At 40.6% G+C, this 21,977-nt stretch overlaps 1 protein-coding gene across 3 annotated transcripts in view; it reads right to left on the bottom strand.

Annotated features, from left to right (window-relative positions):
* The window catches only part of Usp48 (ubiquitin specific peptidase 48), a 64,250-nt gene that overhangs the window by 29,395 nt on the left and 12,878 nt on the right, over positions 1 to 21,977 (bottom strand). The window contains exons 3-14 of one of the 3 annotated variants that reach the window (XM_090335614.1): positions 20,286 to 20,442; positions 17,938 to 18,065; positions 17,104 to 17,228; positions 16,511 to 16,619; positions 15,507 to 15,640; positions 14,093 to 14,175; positions 12,800 to 12,979; positions 11,566 to 11,691; positions 10,094 to 10,243; positions 4,650 to 4,847; positions 1,517 to 1,631; positions 535 to 665 (exon numbers count right to left, since the gene is read on the bottom strand). In XM_090335614.1, the coding sequence (XP_090191740.1) occupies positions 535 to 665; positions 1,517 to 1,631; positions 4,650 to 4,847; positions 10,094 to 10,243; positions 11,566 to 11,691; positions 12,800 to 12,979; positions 14,093 to 14,175; positions 15,507 to 15,640; positions 16,511 to 16,619; positions 17,104 to 17,228; positions 17,938 to 18,065; positions 20,286 to 20,442 (1,636 nt within the window). Of the gene's footprint in view, positions 1 to 534; positions 666 to 1,516; positions 1,632 to 4,649; positions 4,848 to 10,085; positions 10,244 to 11,565; positions 11,695 to 12,799; positions 12,980 to 14,092; positions 14,176 to 15,506; positions 15,641 to 16,510; positions 16,620 to 17,103; positions 17,229 to 17,937; positions 18,066 to 20,285; positions 20,443 to 21,977 lie in introns of those variants that run through there. The other 2 variants (XM_090335615.1, XM_090335616.1) reach the window with 2 other exon arrangements.

The raw sequence follows: 21,977 nt of genomic DNA, 5'->3' as shown, positions 1-21,977 counted from the left end.
CCATGAGACTCATCTCCAATTTATAAGGTTTGTCGAAAGGAAACTCCACACAGTTTAAGAGATGAAGGTTTATTAAGAGAGAGAGTAAGAGAGAAAACAGACCTACAGCCGCACAAGATGGAGTCAGGTGGAAGAAAGAGACCTTATGGCCGGAAGTGAGAGATTATATAGGGGGGAGGAGTGTGGCCACAGCAGAAGCGGATGTGATCTCAGAGGATGAAGAAATACTTCAGACTGGGGGACATGCCAGTTGCCAGGGTTACAGTCCCCTGGGCAGTATTTCCAGGGTGCACAGGAGAACGCCAAGGGAAGGAATCATTTCTCCCAGGCAGACCTAACACAATTAAGCACCAAAAAAGCCAGAAGTGGAGATATGCTCAGGTGGTAGCACCAGCCTTGAGAAAAAAAAAACAAAAACACAACTCAGGGACAATACCTAGGCCCTGAGATTAAGCCCTATACATGGATGAGTAACCAATTTTGATGAGAATGAACCTTCACAAAGTAATTCCACAGTGGTCCCATGCCAGTTACCTTTACTGAAGCTGCTGCCATTCACCTTCCCGTTGCTTTGGTCTGCGTCGCCATCTTGCTCATCTAGTTGTTCAAGAGCTAACTGGCGCCAACTCCGCAAGGAGGATTTCCCCACCCAAAATCCATCATTGCTACAAAACAGTGAGTGTTAAACCCATTGCTCAATGTTCTGCTCCCTTCTACCCTTCCCTGTGAAGACCACACCAAAATGAATCAGATACTCTATGACTATTTGTGCTCAGTTCCTCCTCTGAACCATTATAAATTCACTAATAAGCTACAGGTATCCAATATTTTGGTTTCACCCTAAATTTTGTTATGTTTCTCCTATCTTCCAAGCCAATCACATCAATCAAATGCCACTTTGTTCAATGAAGTTGGTTGAAATACAGACACTCGGATATACACCTATATATCTATGTCTGTACAAACACTGGGAATTCAGCCTGAAGAATGATCCAAAAAAATGTAACCAAGATTGGTCTTCATTACAGAGATTTAAAACAACAATTAAACCCACACATAATCCCAATGATGAATATCTCCACTGGCTCCTCAGTTCTCCGCCCCCACAGCATGAGGGACTGTTCTAAATAAAATAGCTGACTTTAAGGACATCTTGTTGGGGGGTCCATTTATTGACACACTTCAGCCTCATTGAAAGGTATACAACCAGCCCAGGCCTGCTGCCACACTTTTCCAACACAGCTTTGCACACTTTATGATACCATGGTAGGGCTCACACACTCCAGTTTAAGAAAGTGTCACATCCACATCCTACAGCTTCACTAGGGATGGGAGCTGTTGCAGACTCAGATTTCTTTTTGCTTCGAGAATTAATGCAAAATTTATTTCTGATCTGCCTCTACCATATATTCTAATCACTTTTTTTTAAAGCTAACTCCCAAACTTCAATCAATAATAATCTATTGGAATATTTTTCCTGATGTGTTACTATATCATAAACTTCTGTGCTACATACCCCTTTACTGTTGCTTTCAGGAGGTTGTTAACTGTTTTATAATCTTCATTTAGTTGGTTCTTCAGACGCAAGACACGACAACGTTCTACTACACATTCTTTGCACAAGGCTTTCACTAGAGGCAAGAAAAAAAAGAGGAAATAGACCTTCTCAGAATTATTGTTAGGAAGGACAAAACACAAAGCTTCCAAATCAAGTCACAGATTGACAATATGGCAAATCTGAATATATTGTAAATTATTTTCATGCTCTATCAGGGGTAGGGAGCCTTTTTCTGCCAAGGAACATTGGATGTCTATGACATAGAATATTATCAATATAAGCAGATGGCCACAGACAGCTGAAGAAGACAAGAGTCTGTCATATGCTGAATAATTGTTTGTGGAACCTTACAGGACTTAGGACTGGTCTTCTCTACTCCTAACCTAGATATTCAGAGAATAGCATTTCCTATGTAGAGACAAAATATAATTTTTTTTTTGCCAGTCCTGGGCTTTAGAGCTCAGGGTCTGAGCACTGTCCTTGGACTTTCTCAAGGCTAGAGCACTACCACTTGAGCCACAGCACCACTTCTGGCTTTTCTCTATGTATGTGGTACCAAGGAATCGAACCTGAGTCTTCGTGCATGCTAGGCAAGCACTCTACCACTAGGCCAAACTCCTGGCCCAAAATATTATAATGTTAAAAGCACCTATAACGAAGTACAAGCTTTAGCTACAAATAAGATGATAATCAAATGACTGTTTAGAAGGGAGGCCAATGCATCCAACAGCTTTAAAACTGAAGAAATCTTTAAAACCTAGCACTGTAAAAGGGTAGACAGAAGAAATAAAAGGACCTAGCTGAAAATACACAGCTAGAAATCATGAAATGTTGAATCTTTCAAAGACCTTTTCATTGCATTAATTCATGCATTTAAAATAGAAATATAGAAATCAAAACTCCAGGTGTGTATATGGAATGCCTGAATCATGGAATTAAAAGATACTTTTTGTTTATATAGGGCCTGAACTTAGGGCCTGGGCACTGTTTCTGAGCCTCTTTATGCTCAAGGCTAGAGCTCCACTCTAGAGCCACAGTACCACTTCTAGTTTTTGAGTGATTAACTGGGGCTAGGCACTGGTGGCTCATGCCTGTAATCCTAGCTACTCAGGACACTGAGATCCAAGGATCACATTTCGAAGTCAGCCCAGGCACAAAAGTCCATGAAACTCTTATCTCCAATTAACTACCAGAAAACTGGAAGTGATGCTGTAGTTAAACGTGGTACAGTGCTAGCCTTGAGCTCAGGCCCAGAGTTCAAGCCCCACAACCAACCAAAAAAAAAAAAAGAGTCTCGTGGAGATTTTAATCCTAGCTACTCAGAATGCTAAGATCTGAGAACCAGCTGGGGCAGGAAAATCATCTCCAATAAACTGCCAAAGCAAAAATAGAAAGAAAAAAAAAAGCCATGAGTACAGGTGCGGCTCAGGTGGTAACGTGCTACCCCTGAACAAAACAAAGCTTAAGGACAGTGCCCAGGCCCCAAATTCAAGTCCCAAGACAGGCAAAAATTAAATTAAGATTAAAAACACAAGTACCAAAAGAGACGAGTTACTCAAATCCATTAGCCTCCTATATAGATTAAGCTATGTGCCAATTGCTCAGTAAGAAAAAAACAGGTATCAGGGCACCAGTGGATGTCTCATGCTGGTAATCCTACCTACTCAAGAGGCTGAGATCTGAGCATTGTGGTTTGAAACCACCAGCAACTGAGACTCCTATCTCCAATTAACTAACAAAAAAAGTCCTGAAAGGGACTCGGAGCGTGGTCTAGTGGTAGAGAGCTTGCCTAGCACACACAAAGCCCTGGGTTTGATTCCTCGGTACCATACACACAGAAAGCTGGAAGTGGTGCTGTGGCTCAAGTGGTAGAATACAAGCCTTGAAAAAACCCAAGGACAGTGCTCAGGCCCTGAGTCTGGCCCAAAAAAAACAAACAACTGTCCGGAAGTAGAACCATACCTCAAAGGGTAGAGTACTAGCTGTGAGGAAAAAAAGCTCAGGGACAGCACTCAGGCCTTGAGTTCAAACCTGTAACTGGCACTAGTACATGCACGCACGCGCACGCACACGCACACACACACACGCACATACAAAGGAAGCCACACACAAAAAGAAAGCTAGCACTGGTGGCTCATGAGTATAATCCCTCAGGAGGGTGAGATCTGAGTATTTGCAGTTCGAAGCCAGCCCAGGCTGTAACTCAAGTGGTAGAGCAGTAGCGTTGAGCCAAAGAGCTCCAGGACAGTGCTCAGGCCTAGAGCTGCCCCATGACTGACCAAAAAAAAAGAAGAGTGGATACTTTGTGGTTCTATGTAGCACTTGTATTAAACAATCAGCAACTATTCATAAATTAAACTAAATAGCTAACTATAGATCAAATGCTCCTAGAAATCTCTAACTTAGAGGAACAGAACCAGAGGTGGACAAAGGTTCATATAAATCAGTAACTGCCAGATGGTCATCACTGTCTTCTTCTTTTGTTAGTCATGTAGTTTGAATTCATGGCCTGGGAGCTCTAGCTTGGCTAATACTCTACCACTTTGCACCACAGTGCCACTTCCAGCTTTCTGATTATTAACTAGAGATAAGAATCTCAGGGCTAGGAGTTTGGCTGGGTGGTAGAGTGCTTGCTTAGTTAGCATGCACAAAGACCCAGGTTTGATTCCTCAGTACCATATACATAGAAAAAGCCAGAAGTGGTGCTGCGGTTCAAGTGGTAGAGCGCTAGCCTTGAGAAAGTCCAAGGACAGTGTTCAGGCCCTGAATTCAAGCCTCAGGACTGGCAAAAAAAAAAAAAAAAAAAAAAAAAAAATTCCCACACTTTCTTGCTAAGGCTGGCTTTGAACCATAATCCTCAAATATCAGCCTCCTGAATAGCTAAGATTACAGGCATAAGCTATCTGTGCCCAGCCAGATGATTTTCTTAAAGGCATTTCTTTTGAACATTCTGCATCAACTGCTTGGCTTATTTAGCAAATAAGCGAAAAAAAATTGCTTCATGTAACCATTTGGGCCAAATCACCATAAAACTCTGTTTCACAAAGAAAGACAACTAATGAAGACTTAACACACATCATTTTTCAATTACCAGTTAGTCTGGGACCTCCTCCATATCTGCTGTAGAAAATGTCAGCTGCGTACTCAGATATTCTCTTCATAATTGATATTTTATCAGGATGAAGCTTGTCATGGGAACATAGGCAAGCGTGATTATCAATAGGTTTGGTAGGTGTGGATTCATCTAACCACTTCTGCAGCCATTCAAGAGAGACAAACTCATAGGGCTCTGAAGAAGAAAGGGAACAGAAAGACACTATGTATTTTTACAGCTTTCTGACTAAGTGATAGTCATTTTCCTCAAAAGACAGTGCAAAGTTAGTCCAAAGTTAGTGGAATCAGGAGTCACTGTTCCAAGGTTTCTGATTGAGAGTGGCACAATGCTCCAGTTAACTACTACTCCTACGTTCCCAGGGCAGTGCATGGGAACTAGTCTGCACAGGGCCCTACAAGGTCAGCGGGTATTATTAACCACATTCTACAAGGGGCATTCAGAGAAGTGTCTTGCTTGATGGCAGGGCAGAGCTTTGATCAGGCCTGCCTCCTACAAGTCCTGCTCTATACCAGTTGGCAAATCTCCTAGCTCCATCTCTTACTGTTAATTCCATGAAATATTTCCATGAACACTTTGCAGACATATATACTGCTCATCTGTAAATTGATGTCAGAGGCTAGATTGAGCTCTAACGGAGAAATTAAATCAGCCTTATTAGCTACAACCGCACTTCACAGGCCTCTTTCAACCTCTAAGTCTTTCCACATCTACATCTAAACTGTAACTGGATGTGAACTAAGAAAAGGCATTTCTACCCCACCAAAATCTACTCGTGTTAATACTTATTCTACACCAGTGCTAGTGTGAAGCACATGAGAACTGAAATTATCAAATGCTGAAGTTGCAAAAATTAAAAGAGGTAGGCCCGGTGGCTCACGCCTACAATCCTAACTACTCAGGAGGCTGAGATCTGAGGATCATGGATCAAAGCCAGCTGGAATACTAAAGTCCATGAGACGCTTATCTCCAATTAACCACCAGAAAACTGGAAGTGGCACTGTGGCTCAAGTGGTAGGGCTGTAACCTTGAGGTGAAGACTTCAAGGACAGCACCTGGGCCCACAGTTCAAGCCCCACAAATGTCCAATAAATAAATAAATAAATAAATAAATAAATAAATAAATAAGAGAAACCAAGAATTTCAAAATGAGTTTTAATTGGGAGAAAGGAGCCCCAACATTCCCTAAAAGTCAAAATTAAAGATAAAGGGACAACTTTGATTACTTACAAAGATCTCCAGTGAGTCCCAGCATAAAACATAAAGAAAACATACAGAGGTTGAATTTACACCTTTGTACATGCTATTAATGAGATCTCTGGGGTAGACATATCTATGAAAAGCCCATCTTGACCATTCTAATGCCCACTTTTAGTATCAAACATTTCCATTTTTGTTGTTGTTGTTGGTTTTTTGGGGGGCTCAAGGCCTGAGCACTGTCCTTGGGTTTTCTCAAGGCTAGAGTTCTACCAGTTGGGCCACAGAACCACTTCTGGCTTTTTTCTATGTATGTGGTACTGAAGAATCAAACCCGGGTCTTTGTGCATGCTAGGCAAACACTCTACCACTAGGCCAAACTCCCAGCCCCAAACATTTTACTAAGACAAAATATGCTACTATCAAATTCCTTATTTGTGCCAAAACTGAGCACCATCAATGTGCTTTCCACTGAGCACTCAAGGCTCTGGCAGAGTAAGCGCACAGGACTGCTTGGCGAGACCAAGGTCTAATCCAAGTTCTGCCACTGAGAAACTGAATGTGAACAAGTCACTTACACTCTCTTATGTCCAGGTCTTTAATTTGTACAATGAAGGTAATAATACCTGCCTTCTACCTATCTCACAGACGTGTTGTGGAGTGTGTAAAAGATATGTGAAGCATTTTGAGCTTTTTTGGAAGAAAAGAGATACAGAAAAGTTAATTATACATTCACACAATATCTAAAAGAGGACACCCTAAGATGCAGATCAGGCACAATGGTTTTGGCATCCTACAACTGGTCCCTGAATGGCTAATTACATTCCAAACATCTCCCATTTTACTTGCCATTTGTCAGATCTAGGCTTAGACTACTTGGGAATCTGGAGAATGCAGGACAAAATTCAAGAATAATTCCCCAGGTTTCTGGGGAAGGATGCTGGAATACAATACCCATTGCAGTTAACAAAATGAACAAAACTTCAGAATGCAACTATTACAAGGAAAGAGTCTAGGCCAACTTACTGAAGTGCATAAAGTACTTGTCAGGTGAAATCTAGGGGAATTCAAGACCCAGGGTGACTACAACCCTGACCCAAGGAGCAACGACGTGCCTCAGATAGGACTGTCAATTTTCTTTACAGTACCCTATGACAATCAGGGAGAAATTTTCCAAACAAAATATGAAAAATAAATTAGAAAAAGAATCAGAAAAGCCACATATGATTTTATGTAGGATGAAGAAAAAACAACAGAGTCTGTGATTCTGTTCTAACACCATGCTTATCACTGTCATGTTTTCTAGATTTCTACATTTGTTAGCTAGGACTACAGAGGTCTACCTTTCCATTTGCCATCTCTAGCACTATAAAGAGTTGTGTGGAACTCTAAAAGTTAAATGAGGACTACTAACAAAGACTGGCAATTTTTTACACTAATGACACATAGTAAGGTATCACAGATGGTCTTTGGTATTTGCAACTCAGTAAACCACCTAGTTTTGCCTTAAAAGGCTATCTTGTTATCTAGTGGGAGATGTAAGATGTATGAAATTTCAGTTTTTAATAGACCAAAAAAGGTAACTTAAAATTGTTAGCAAGAAGGAGTATCAAAAATAACTTTGGACTAAAGTTAAAAAGAACACTTGGCTTTTTATACAATAAATTTAATCATGAAAAGTTAGAGGCTAAAGTAATCATGGTATCAAAAACATTTGCAATGAAACTTTAAGAACAATTCCAAATTTAAGCAGCCAAGACCAAAAAGGTAGGTATTCCCAATGTGGCTTTGATTTTATTATTTGTGGCCCAATTCTTTTCGCTTGTCGTGGGGCTTGAACTCAGGGGCTGAGTGATGCCCCAGTGCTCTCTCAAGGCTAGTGCTCCACAACTTTGAGCCATACTGGAGATAAGAGTCTCACAAACTTTCCTGCCAGGCTTTGAAGAGTAATTCTCAGATCACGGGCTCCTAAATAACTAGGATTACAGGTGTGAGCCACTAGCGCCTGGTTAAATGGCACACTTTTTAAATACGTTAATTCAAAAATTAGACTTTAAAACTACACAGTGGGCCAGTGATTGTATATAGAGATTCCCTTCTTGAATACTTGTTTGTTAAATATGTCATTTGAAATATGATGTAAAAATTTTTTAAAAAATTACACAGTGGGAGAGTTTACTGGCAGCAGAAAACCATGCCTGTTGACTTGAAATTTTACAACATTTTAAAGCAAAACAGACTTCACTATGTAATTTTCACTATGTAAGCAAAAAGGAATTTGTAAGGTTCTTAACTTGATGAAAGTATAAAAGACAAATATTCTTTAAACATAAGCACAGATTCTTCATTAGAAGCACAGTGCTGTTAACTTAATAGTGATTCCCAATGGTGGTTTTTTTCTGAGCATTGTCTGAGTTTTGTGCTTAAGGCTAGAAATGTATCACTTGAGCCATAGCTCTATTTCTGCTTTTTTACTGGTTAATTGGAGGTATGTGTCTCATGGATTTGTCTCCCTGGGCTGACTCTGAAGCTCAATCTCCAGTTCTCAGCCTCCTTAGTACATTACAGGCATGAGACCCTGGGACACCTAGCTAAATTTTCATTTTAATGTCCTGGGATCGAAGCTAGGGCCTCTCTTAAGATAAGAAAATGTTCTACCACTGAGCTTCATTCACCCTCAATCTCACTACAATATTTCACTTTAGGCCTAGGGGAAGTTCCTTCCTGTTGAATAGATCTCAAGTTCCTTGAACTGTATCAATTCAGTAATAGGAACCATGGGTTCATTTCAAGTCTTTTCTTAATAGATGAAAGTCAATGAAATACATTCAGATAATCCCAATCTTCAGAGTGAATGTAATAGATTATAAAAGACCAGCCAAAGCCAGGCACAGTGGCTCATACCTGTAATCCTAGCTTCTCAGGAGGCTGAGACCTGAAGGTTGTGGTTCAAAGCCAGCCCAGGCACTATAAAGTCCATGAGACTCTTAATTTGCAATCAATCAATCAATCACCAGAAAACTGGTAGTGGTATGTGGATCAAGGGGTAAGGCAGTAGCCTTGAGCTGCAGAGCTCAAGGACAGAACCCAGGCCCAGAGTTCAAGTCCCATGATCGACCAAAAAAACAAAACAGAACAAAAAACAAACAGCCAAAACCAATTAGAAAGATTTTGGTTTTGGTTACTGTTGTCCTGGGGATTAAATCCAGCTCCTTGCTAAACATGTGAGAAGCTTCTAGAGAATTCAAGAAACTGTTCTTACAAATTTAGTATTTATACTAAATTTGGCTTTTTGTTTTTTGGTGCCAGTCCTGGGGTTTCAATCCAGGACCTGGGCACTGTCCCTCAGCTTCTTTTGCTCAAGACTAGCACTCTTCCTCCTGAGCCACAGTGCCACTTCCAGCTTTTTCTGTTTATGTGATACTGAGGAATCAAACCCAGGACTTCATGCACGCCAGGCAAGCACTTTACCACTTAGCCACATTCCTAGCCCGTCACCTTTGATTTTTACAATTGTGCCAGTAATAGAAAATTAAGATATGAAAAAGATATAGTATAATCATGTTTGATCATTTATTTCCGAAATAAATTTCTTTGAACTAAATTTCTTCTCTTTTGTATATGGGAGTTAAGTTTGAGGAATCTAAAATGACCAGAGGCATATCCATTTTAAAAGTATTAGCTTCTTGAACACAGTAGGTAAACTTGAGTAGACACAATGGAAAAGCATGAGCTGGGTGTGTGAGTTATTTCTAAGGAACAAGAGAGGAGCTACAAAGCTTTTCTACTCCTAGAACATTTGTGATTCCATTTCAGGTTAATCTAAGAACACTAAAAATCATTACTGATAGAAAAGTAAGTATGCCTGTCAATATTTTAGGATAAATAGTATGCAAAGAAAACTGTTTCCACTGCGATACAACCACACCTGTGTTTTGAAAGAAGTAAAATGGCTAGGGGTATGGTTCAAGCACCGTATGTTAGGAATGTAGGTTATGGATCTAAATCTGACTATAACCACTTCCCTATGAAAATGAAATAAAAATTATATAGGATGCTACACAGCAAACATATGACAGCTGGTTTGTTCAGTAATTTCAGAGTACAGCTTCTGGCTTCTGTGGATTATAAGGGAAGGAGAAAATGTAGTCATATATATTTTTTGTAAACATGAAAACACAAGGTACTTCTACGTCAATAGTGCTATGCTAGAATATCTTACAGACCAGCTCCAGCAGGTAACCTTTGGTACAGCTCCTGAACTTCTTCGTGCTTTGCTTTTCCTTTATCCACACTTTGCTTACGCATGTCAGCCATTTCAACGCACCACTCTTCAAATTTGGAATTATCACGATCCACCAGCTCTTGAAGAAAAGCTATTTAAGACAGAAACATAAGAAATTATCTTGGTTTTAAAACACAAATAATCAGTCAGGCACTGGTGGCTCATACTTGTAATCCTAGCTCTTCAGGAGGCTGAGATCTCAGGGTCACAGTTCAAAGCTAGCCCAGGCAGAAAAGTCCCCAAGAAATCTTTATCTCCAATTAACCACTCAAAACTTAAGCTGTGGCTCAAGTGGTAGAGCACTAGCCTTGAGCAAAAAAACTTGGGACAGTACCCAGGCCCTGAGTGCAAGCTCCACAACCAACAATATGCTGATCTTTAAAGTATATCACAAAAGAACAGTTTGGTGGCAACTTCCTACTACTATGTATGGTCTCTCTTCTGACAAACAGCTGCAAAGACAAAACTGAAAAAGATGCCTACTGAAATAAAACCCAAGTAATCTGCTCCAACTAGTTCTCAACATCATCAGTCACTCAAAGTAAGACATGGCTCAAAAATACCACTTCAAAACAGCTGATACAGCTTACATAGCAGTACTAGGTAAAATGACCCAATTGCCTTCAAATCAATAACATCAACTTTTGCTATTATTATAAACTGAACAAAATAAAACCAAATGTCTCTACTACCTTTTTGGAGTTATATGTGTGAGCGCACATGCATGTGTGCACACAAGCCAGCCCTAGTCTCAAGCTCAGGGTCTAGGCGCTGTCCCTTACCTTTCTTGCTCAAGGCTGGCACTCTACCACTTGAGCCACATCTCTACTTCTGGCACACTGATGATTAATCAAAGGTAAGAGTCTCAAAGACTCTCCTGCCTGGGCTGACTTGGAACTTGAGTCCTCAGATTTCAGCTTCCTGAGTAGCTAGGATTACATGAGCCATTAAAAAAGGGGGGAGGGGGGAGTTTGGCCTAGTGGTAGAGTGCTTGCCTAGCATGCACAAAGACCAGGGTTCAATTCCTCAGTACCACATGCACAGAAAAAAACCAGAAGTGGTCCTGAGGCCTCAAGTGGTAGCGTTCTAACCTTGAGAAAGTCCAAGGACAGTGCTCAGGCCCTGAGCTCAAGCCCAGGACTGGCAAAAAAAAAAAAAAGCAACAAGTTGAGCTGTAGTTTAAGTGGCAGAGTGCTAGCCTTGAGCACAAATGTGTAGGGACAGCGTCCAAACCCTAAGTTCAAGTCCTATGACCAACCAAGACCAGCATACACATGCATGCACATGTGCAATTTCTACTGACATTTACCACGTGGAATCAAATTCATACTACAAGTAACTTAATGTCTGTATTAACCTTTGGGTATCTGATTCTAAACCATCTGCCTGATATAACCCTGGAAATGAAATTACCTGGAACTTCAATTGTGGTGTTGGGCTTTTCTTGGGTTTGTAGTCTATAAACCAGCATGTATGCATTCCGAGAGCAATGGGTGCCTTTGCCACACTTGGGTTTCCGTGTCTGAGATTTGGAAGGTTCTGCTGGGATAGAGAAATCAAAAACAATGTAACTAGATCACCAAGGATTTATTTAGGCTTTAGTGGAACAAAATCTTTAAATACTTATCATTCAGATTAACATTATCATTGAGGGAACAATAGATTACATATAATACTAATGATAACTTTTGATAACCTAAGTTATTTTTTAGAATGTTGAAAAATTGAGGTCAAATTCAATTAAGGCCAATCTGTACTACATATTGAGATTCTGCGTCAAAAAGAAAATTGTGGGATCTGAATAATGTCATTTTAGATTTTTACTACTTTCCTATTTTCTAGTTGTCCTACTGGTATCTACTTGTTGAAAGACTTTTAATTTAGTTAAAAACTAAATTTAGGGCCAGGAGAGTAGCCTAGTGGTAGAGTACTCACCTACCATGCACGAAGCCAGAAGTGGAGCTATGGCTCAATTGGCAGTGTGTTAGCTTTGAGCAAAAAGTGTCCAAGGACAGTGCCCAGGACTGGCAAAAAAAAAAACAAAAAAAAAAAAACCAACTAAATTCAACTGCTGGAGGTATACAGTTCATGTGGAAGAACATTTACCTAGCAAGCACAGGGGCCCTTTGGAGATAGGAGACAGGAAAGGAGATGGGGGGATGGGGAAAAGGAAGAGAGGGGAAGTAAAGAGGGGGGAAGAAGGTAGGAGGAGAAGGGAAAGAGAGGGAGAAGGGGAGGGAAAGGGGGGAGGGGAGGGAGAAGAGGGGAGGGAAAAGTGGGGAGGGGGAAGGGGGAGAGAGAGAAAGAGAGAAAGAGTAGAGAGAGAATAACATGTATACACAAGTGCCAAGACTAGGGCTTGAACTCAGGCCCTGAGTGCTGTCCCTAAATTTTTTTTGCTCAAGGCTGGTGCTCTACCACTTGAACCACAGACCACTTTCATTTTTTGGTGGTTAATTGGAGATGAGTCTCTTGAATTTTCCTGGACTGACTCTGAACCCATCTTGAGTAGCTATGATAATAGTCATGAGCCAAAAGCATCCAGCTTCGTATACAACAATCCTGAGCCATAATAATGTAACAAAAATATTTCTAGTAACAAAATAATTTGTATTTTAAAAGGGCACTCACAACTTAAAGGTTTTACCTAGATCTTCCTCAATTCCTAGTTGCAACTTCTTCCCCTCCATCTTTTCTATGTCTTCATCATTAAACTTATACCATTCGCCAGACTGTGGATCTTTCACATGGGCGATGTAGTGTCCTGAATAAGCACTCACTCCTCTGTGAATGAGAACTGCACTGAGCTCATACACGTAAGAGCCACCTGAACAGGGAGGAAGGAAGAACATAAGGGATACTTTGAACAGTATTTTTTGAAGTTCAAGCATAAACTGCAATCATTATCAATCTTAACACTTCTGAGGGAAAGGTCACCTAAGATTAACTTCTACTCTTACAAACTAAAGCAACAGACATTACCTTGAACAGCATACTATTTTTTTTTTTTTTTTGCCAGTCCTGAGCTTGAGCTCAGGGTCTGAGCACTGTCCTTGGACTTTCTCAAGGCTAGAGCTCTGCCACTTGAGCCTCAGCACCACTTCTAGCTTTTTTCTATGTATGTGGTACCGAGGAATCGAACCCAGGTCTTCATGCATGCTAGGCAAGCACTTTAACCACTAGGCCAAACTCCCGGCCCCCAGCATACTATTTTCAAATCTCCATTCCCTCTATGAAACTACAGTATTGGAGTATTCGGAGGTGACCAAGTGTAGCATACTAGGCCTTACCCAAACTAGCTTGAGCCACACGCTTACCAAAAACCAACATTCATACTTAGTTGGGCACTGGTGGCTGTTGCCTATAATCCTAGCTACTTAAGAGGCTGAGATCTGAAGACAGAAGCTTAAAGCCAGCCTGGGCAGGAAAGTGAGACTTTTTTTTTTCTTTTTGGCCATCTTAGGGATTGAATCCAGTCCCCGGGCTCCTTTTGCTTAAGATTAGCACTTTGCCAATTAAGCCATTGTACTACTTTTGGCTTTTCTGTGATTAATTGGAGGTAAGTCTAACATTTCTGCCCAGGCTAGCTTCAAACTGCAATCCTCAGATCTCAGCCTCCTGAATAGCTAGATTACAGACTTGAGCCACTGCCTGTCCCAGTGGAATCAGGGCAACACTATTTAGACTTCAGATAACTGAATATATGTGCTCAGGGTGGCAAAACATCCTTATCATTCTTTAGTATTGACTTTTAGGCCCCTGACTTTATCATTGTTTAGTATTTACTTTTAGACCCTTGACTTAGAGCTTCACTGGGAAGCAATGTGTGTAACAGCTCCTCTCCCCTAAATGCTTTTGTTTTCAGAGATTAGTAAATATATGTATCATAATGACCACGAATTACAGCTCTGAGCATTATAATCATCACCGCTTGGTTTACCTTTATGTTCCACATAAGGCTCCATATCCAAAATTTCTGAGAAGCCAATGTAGGTATTCAGCTTTTTTTTATGTCCAGTTTGCCTAACCAAAAAAAAAAAAAAATCTGGTTATGTTTCTATATACCACAGCCAGAAAACAATGTATAAGCTCTACCAGGTTTTGTTTGGTTTTGTTTTTGGTCAGTTGTAGGGCTTGAACTCAGCCTGGGCACTGTCCTTGGGCCTCTGTTCTCATGCCAGCACTCTAGCACTTGAGCCACTATACCACTTCCACTTTTTGAATGGTTAATTGGAGATAAGAGTTTCATGGGGCCTTTGCTGCCCAGGCTGGCTTCAAACTGCGATCTTCAGATTACAGCCTCCTGAGTAGTTATGATTACAGGCTTGAGCCACTGGTGCCCCACTCATTCTACCAGAGATTTTAACAAAGTCGACAACAGCTAGATTTCACTTGGTGCTGTGATAATTTGTATGTATGATCAGTAAACAATTCTGCTTTATTGTGCAAATAATAATGAGCAGGTTAAATGACATAAATTCCAAATATAGCTTATTTCCAGAGAGCACTGCACATGAGCAAAACTGCTTTCAATTCAGTTACAAGATGAAAAATTTGGGCTGGGAGTGTAGCCTAGTGGTAGAGTGCTTGCCTAGCATGCATGAAGCCCTGGGTCTGATTACTTGGTACCACATACACAGAAAAAGCTAGAAGTGGAACTGTGGTTCAAGTGGTACAGTCCTAGCCTTGAGCAAAAGAAAGCTCAGGGAGAGTACCCAGGCCCTGAGTTCAAAGCTCAGGACTGGGGGGAAAAAAAAGATTAAAAATACAGTCCCCTGGAAGAGACAATATTTTTATGCAAAATTTCCTCTACTTATTACACACAAAAAAAGCATGTCAAAGTAATTCATTCAGTTCCTTGCAGTTTTTAATAATTTCTTATGATAAAAAAGTAAAATATGAGCCAGGCATGGTGGCTCAAGCCTGTAACCCTAGCTACACAGCAAGATCTGAGTATCACAGTTCAAAGCCAGGCCAGGCACTAACTAGTCCGTGAGACTTTTATCTCCAATTAACCACTAGAAAACCAGAAGTGGCACTGTGGCTCAAGTGATAGAACACTAGCCTTGAACAAAAGAACTCAGGGACCAGTACCCAGGCTCTGAGTTCAAGCCCCACAACCAACCAAAACAAAAAGTAAAATCTCTCTACTTTTTTACTTCTCAGCTCAACACTGTTGGCTTCTTTAACTTTTGTACTTACACAGTCATGACATTTTGAAATACTGCTATTTTAATATCATAGGCATCATCAATACCATAAACTATAAAATTCTGAGTTCAATTATTTTATTATCTCCTTCCCATGGCAAATCTGCAAGTCTGACTAAGAATCTCAAGCGTGATCATATTTACCTGTCAAAGACAAAACGCATTAGCTGCAAGTTCAGAGTGCAAGGAAGGCTAAGAAGTCTAATCTTCCTTGTAGCATTCTGTTTGCTTTGACAATTTTCACAGAAATATCGATTGTCTCCTTCTAATTTTTCTTCCTGATCAGGAATAAGACATATTTGGTTAAAAGGGAAAGATACTAGCCAGGTACCAGTGGCTTACAATTGTCATACTAACTACTTAGGAGAAAGTTGAGGATCACAGTTCAAAGCTAGCCCTGGCAGGAAAGTCCAAGACACTCATCTCCAATAAAGCCACAAGATTAACATCAGCTTGGGCCAGGAGCAGGCCTAGTGGTAGAGTACATGCCTAACATGTACAAAGCCCTGGGTTCCATTCCTTAGTACCACACACACAAAAAAGGTGGCTCAAGGGGTAGAGTACTATTCTTGAAAAAGCCCAAAGACAGTGCCTGAGCAAAAAGGATTAGGGACAGCACTTAGGCCCCATCTCACACACACACATACGCAATTGTATTTAATGTTTTCTGATTGTCATTATACAAAAAGGAAAACAGTCATTATATGGAAAGGAAAATACTATAGTTATGTATATATGACTGCACAAACACATAACTATATACAAAGTAACCTGCAATAGCCAAAAATTACTTTAAAATGTTGCCCATGTCAGCAGTTGATACTTCATACACACAAAAGGCTGAGCTGGTCAAATAATAATCCAGTCAAATAATAATCTGATCAAGGGCCAGGAGTAGCAGTAAAGTGCTTGCCTAGCATGCACAAAGACCCAGGTTCAATTTCTCAGTACCACATACACAGAAAAAGCAGGAAGTGGCTCAAGTAGAGCTCCAGCCTTGAGAAAACCCAAGGACAGTGCTCAGGCCCTTAGTTCAAGCCCTATGACCGGCAAAAAAAATAAAAAATAAAAAAAAAAATCCAATCAAAATGCCACTCCAAGTACCATATAATGCTTAATGATTAGAAACATATAATAAGAATAAATACCTTTAAAAATTCTGAGATACAATCTGTTAGCTGTTTATGGCCTTGGATATTTAACTCCAGTTCATAGAACTTTGATAAAAGCTTAGACTCTCTGCCACACTGATTGCAACTACAATAAAGTGACAAAAGATTAGAATAAGACAAGCAATAAAGTACTATTGTAGCACAATCTACATAAGAAAGCATTTATAACCTCAATTGGTGTTCTCTCTCTCTCTCTGTGTGTATATATATATATATATATGCTACATATGACAAGTTGGATAAAAACAGAAAATGTCTGGTGAGACCTAGTACTTCATTTATGCATGGGAAAATACTTGCAAAAGAAGTATTATACATTTATTCTGTTTGCTAGCCAGCTATAGCAAACAGCAAGAGTTGAATCAGATATAGTTCCCAACACCTGGTTGAGGCCAACTGCAATTAGCAAGTCAGTTGTTTACCCGTTCCTGTAGAAACACATTGCTATAAATATTTCAGGTCCCATGATAACCCAGGAAGGCAATAACAGCTCTCAACTGAAAATCAGACAACATACAAGCAACTGTCTTACAATAAAATATAACATGAAAAAGTCAGAACAGACTTACACAGTTACATACGCGTACTCCCCACAGAACTGCTGCTGCACAATGTTCCTGACATCAGGATTCTTTTGTTTAGACAAAGTATCTTCCAACAGAGACATAAAGAGCTTAGAAAATTCTTGGGCATCCTATAAATTTGTATAAAAAGAAAGTTTGTATCTTGTTTGATAATCTTTTTAAAAGAAATTTTACAGTTTCAGAAACTTTCCTGTCCTTCAAACTGAGCATTTTACATTTTAGAAGGACTACAGTTATGGTGAAAGAGTTTGAGTCCACATGTATATTTTTAGAAGTACAATCAGGTGGCCGGGAGTTTGGCCTAGTGGTAGAGTGCTTGCCTAGCATGCACAAGACCCAGGTTCAATCCCTCGGTACCACATGCATGGAAAAAAAGCCAGAAATGGTGCTGAGGCTCAATTGGTAGAGCTCTAGCCTTGAGAAAGCCCAAGGACAGTGCTCAGGACCTGAGTTCAAGCCCAGGCCTGGCAGGAAAAAAAAAGAAGTACAATCAGGTGTAAAGTGAACACTAGATCACAAAGGCACAGAAAAACATTAATTCTTAAAAAGCCTTCTGCTTCACAGGGCCGGTAGTTTGGCCTAGTGGTAGAGTGCTTGCCTAGCATGCACAAAGACATGGGTTCAATTCCTCGGTACCACACATATCAAAAAGCCAGAAGTGGTGCTGTGGCTCAAGAGCACTAACCTTGAGGAAAGCCCAAGGACAATGCTCAAGCCCTGAGTTCAGTTCCCAGGACTGGCAAAAAAAAAAAAAAATTCTACTTCAACTTCCTTGATGAATACGAAGAGGAACACAGAAATACTAAAAATATTTCCTACCTGCTGTTGCCCAGTATCCAAGCCCAAGGCTTTCACAAATCCAGAAGGATCAATGTATCGTCTATTACTATTTTGCAGCAAAGCAAACAGGTATTGGAGATGCTCACAAATTGTCTGAGGCTCGTAATCTATTAATAGAAAAATACAACATCCTCATTATTCTTTTTTCCTTTTTTTTTTTTTTTTTTTTTTTGGTCTGTCATGGGTCTTGAACTCTGGGCCTGGGCACTGTCCCGAGCTCTTTAGTTTAAGGTAGTTAAGTGATCTACCACTTAAGCCACAGCACCACTTCTGGTTTTCTGGTTGTTAACTGTAGATGAGAGTCTCACAGATTTTAGTGGCTGGGCTGGCTTTGAACCCTGATCCTCAGACCTTAGACTCCTCAAGTAGCTAGGATAACAGACATGAGCCACTAGTGTCCAGTTTCCTTATTATTCTTTTTTTTTTTTGCCAGTCCTGGGCTTGAGCTCAGGGCCTGAGCACTGTCCTTGGACTTTCTCAAGGCTAGAGCTCTACCACTTGAGCCTCAGCACCACTTCCAGCTTTTTCTATATATGTGGTACCAAGGAATCGAACCCGGGTCTTTGTGCATGCTAGGCAAGCACTTTAACCACTAGGCCAAACTCCTGGCCCCTCCTTATTATTCTAAAGATCCTGTTTCTCCCTTGGGCATAATGGCTACATATATGCATGAGTATCTACGCTGAGGATAGCCTGAACTACATAGTGTGATACCCTGTCTCAAATATACACAGCCCTCTCCAGAATGTTTCCTACTACTTACCTTTTGCAAACACTATTTATATATACATATATAAACACTATTATATAATGTAAAATATTACATATAGATTATATGTAAACTACATAAACTATATAAAATATGTATAAACTATCATATATATAAACTATTAATTCAGAACTAAAGGAATGAAGCATCTAGGAAGCAATCTTTGGCATGTTTTATTTTGCTTTTGGCAATGCTGGGGAGCATGTATAGGATGTTGCACATACTGGAAGCCTGGTGCTGGGGGCTCACGCCTGTAATCCCACCTACTTGGGAGGCTGAGATCTGCGGATCATGGTTCAAAGCCAACCCAAGCAGCCAAGTCTGTAAGACTCTTCATCTCCAATTAACTACCCAAAAAAGCCAGAAGTGGAGCTGTGGTTCAAGTGGTAGGGAGCTAGCCTTGGGCAGAAGCAGAGCAGAGACAGTGCTCAGACCCTGAGTTCAAGTCCCAACACTGGCCAAAAAAAGAAAAAAAAATTCCAAAACTGAGCTACTGTATCTTAGTCATGTAGAATTTTTTTTTTTTCCCCAGTCCTGGGCTTGAGCTCAGGGCCTGAGCACTGTCCTTGGACTTTCTCAAGGCTAGAGCTCTACCACTTGAGCTTCAGCACCACTTCCAGCTTTTTTCTATGCATGTGGTACTGAGGAATCGAACCCAGGTCTTCATGCATGTGAGGCAAGCACTTTAACCACTAGGCCAAACTCCCAGCCCCAGTCATGTAGAATTTTAAGTGTGGTTTTGAAGTAAAGATTATCAACAACCATGACTAAGCATAAAACATACTATTATAATGTAGAAGTGGCATGGGACTTAAAAAGACATGGGCCAAACCAGGCGAAAAGGCTCACACCTGTAATCCTAGCTATTCAGGAGGCTGAGATCTGAGGATTGTGGCTCAAAAGCAGCCCAGGTAAGAAAGTCTATGAGACTCTCATCTATAGTTAAAAACCAGAAAACCAGAAGTGGAGCTGTGGCTCAAGTGGTAGAGTGCTAGCCTTGAGCTGAAGAGCTCAGGGACAGTGCCCAGGCCCAGAGTTCAAGCCCCACAACAGACTTAAAAAAAAAAAAGTATTACACAAAGGGATTACAGCTATATGCTATACTAAGAATAATCAAACAAGCTCCTTGCATTGGCCATTTCAGTGCACAGATTTATATACAGGAAGCAAAAAAAAAATAGAAAAGCTACTTTACCTATGTTTATAATAGACCTAGCACTGTACTTGGCATGTAGTGAGATCATGATTTCTTCTTTTTGGGTTGGTCAATAATAACACTGAGCCAGGCACAGTGGCTCACGCCTATAATCCTAGCTACTCAGGAGACTAAGATCTGAGGATCAAAGTTCAAAGGTAGGATGGAAGCCTTGAGCTGAAGAGCTCAGAAACAATGCCCAGGTCCAGGGGTAGGGCAGTAGCCTTGAGCTGAAGAGCTCAGGGACATTGCCCAGGCCAAGTTCAAGTCCCATGATCCACAAAATAAATAAATAAATAATAAATAAATAAATTACACTGACCAGGCACAGAGAACGAGCCCTCACCCACCATCCCCTCCAACCTTTCTCCTCTCGGACGCCATCTCTTGTCATGTAGTCACTACAGGTACTTGGACATAAGTACAGTGCCTGCCGAAGCTCCAGGTTGAGAAACCACACTTGAAGGAATGTGTTGACATAACAAGTGGCTCCAAGGTTAGTCAGGCCCACAAATGAGTTCTACACAAACACAAGATTACAATTATAAAATTAATTCCCCATTAGGATAATACTTAAGAAGTTTCCTTATATTTTCATAGTAAGGATCTGTAAATCTGGGAGCCAGCATGGCTGCAGGTAGGCAGAATTTTCATGAAAGCTCTACTACTGCTTGACCACAGCAGTGGAAAACTCATCTCTAACATACTGCCTTCTCCAGCTATTTAAATCTAAAATGAGAACAGTGGATTCTGAAAGGATTATCTGGGTATCTATACACAGGCTTTTCCTTTACTAATTCTTTTTATTTATTTAGCCAGTCCTGGGCTTGAGCTCTGGGCCTGACCACTGTCCTTGGACTTTCTCAAGGCTAGAGCTCTACCACTTGAACCTCAACACCCCTTCCGCCTTTTTTCTATGTATGTGGTGCCAAGGAATGGAACCAGGTATTTGTGCATAGTAGGTAAGCACTCTACCACTAGGCCAAACTCCTGCCCCCCCGCCCCTCACTTTTTTTTTTTAAACTGTCCCGGGACTTGAATTCAGGGCCTGGGCACTGTCCTTGAACCCTTTTTGATCAAGGCTAGTGCTCTGCCACTTGATCCATCAGCACCACTTCCAGCTTTTTCTGTGTATATGGTATCAAGGAATCTAACCCAGGGCTTCGTGCCTGCAAAGCGAGTACTCTACCACTAGGCTGTGCTCCCTACCCTCCTTTGCTACATTCTTAAATGGCCAAGCATCCAGTAAATGACAAAGTAAAATGTCTAGAAAATTTTGCTCCTATCCTAGAGATTAGATTTGGGAGACTGAGGAAGGGTACTAGTTCCAATTTTTCCCATAGTTTGAAAGAGATCCTGAATTTATGAACAATTATTTTTGTTAATATACAACATACATATAAAATGTGTGTGTCCAACTATTTTTATGGTCAGTCATTTTTATGGCTTAAACTCAGGGCCTAGGTGCTGTCCCTGAGCTTTTTTCAAACAAGGTTAGCACTCTAAGTTTGAGAGCCAAAGTGCCACTTCTGGTTTTCTGGTGGTTAATTGGAAGTAAGATTCTCATGTACTTTCCTGCCTGGGTGTGGCTTTGAACCTCAATCTTCCTTCAGATCTCAGCTTTCTAAGTAAGATTATAGGCATGAACTACTAGCACCCAGCCAAATATTTTTTATTGATAAAAATATCATCTGCACATATTACATGGAATATTTATATACAAAATAACATTTAAAAAATACAAGTCCAGGGCCGGGAGTTTGGCCTAGTGGTTAAAGTGCTTGCCTAGCATGCACGAAGACCCGGGTTCAATTCCTTGGTACCACATACATACAAAAAAGCCGAAAGTGGTGCTGAGGCTCAAGTGGTAGAGGTCTAGCCTTGAGAAAAATCCAAGGACAGTGCTCAGGCCCTGAGCTTAAACCCAGGACTGGCAAAAAAAACAAAACAAAACAAAACATACAAGTCCATTATGCAAAGTTGCATAATGTTACAGGAGTTTGTCTGCTTGACTTTTATCATTTCGTCTACAGGTATTTTTTTCCCAGAGCTGAG

Source organism: Megascapheus bottae, chromosome 6 (genome assembly GCF_031878675.1).
Source record: "Megascapheus bottae isolate mThoBot1 chromosome 6, mThoBot2.hap1, whole genome shotgun sequence".
Taxonomy (NCBI): domain Eukaryota; kingdom Metazoa; phylum Chordata; class Mammalia; order Rodentia; family Geomyidae; genus Megascapheus; species Megascapheus bottae.
This window is presented reverse-complemented; position numbering and strand designations above follow the sequence as displayed.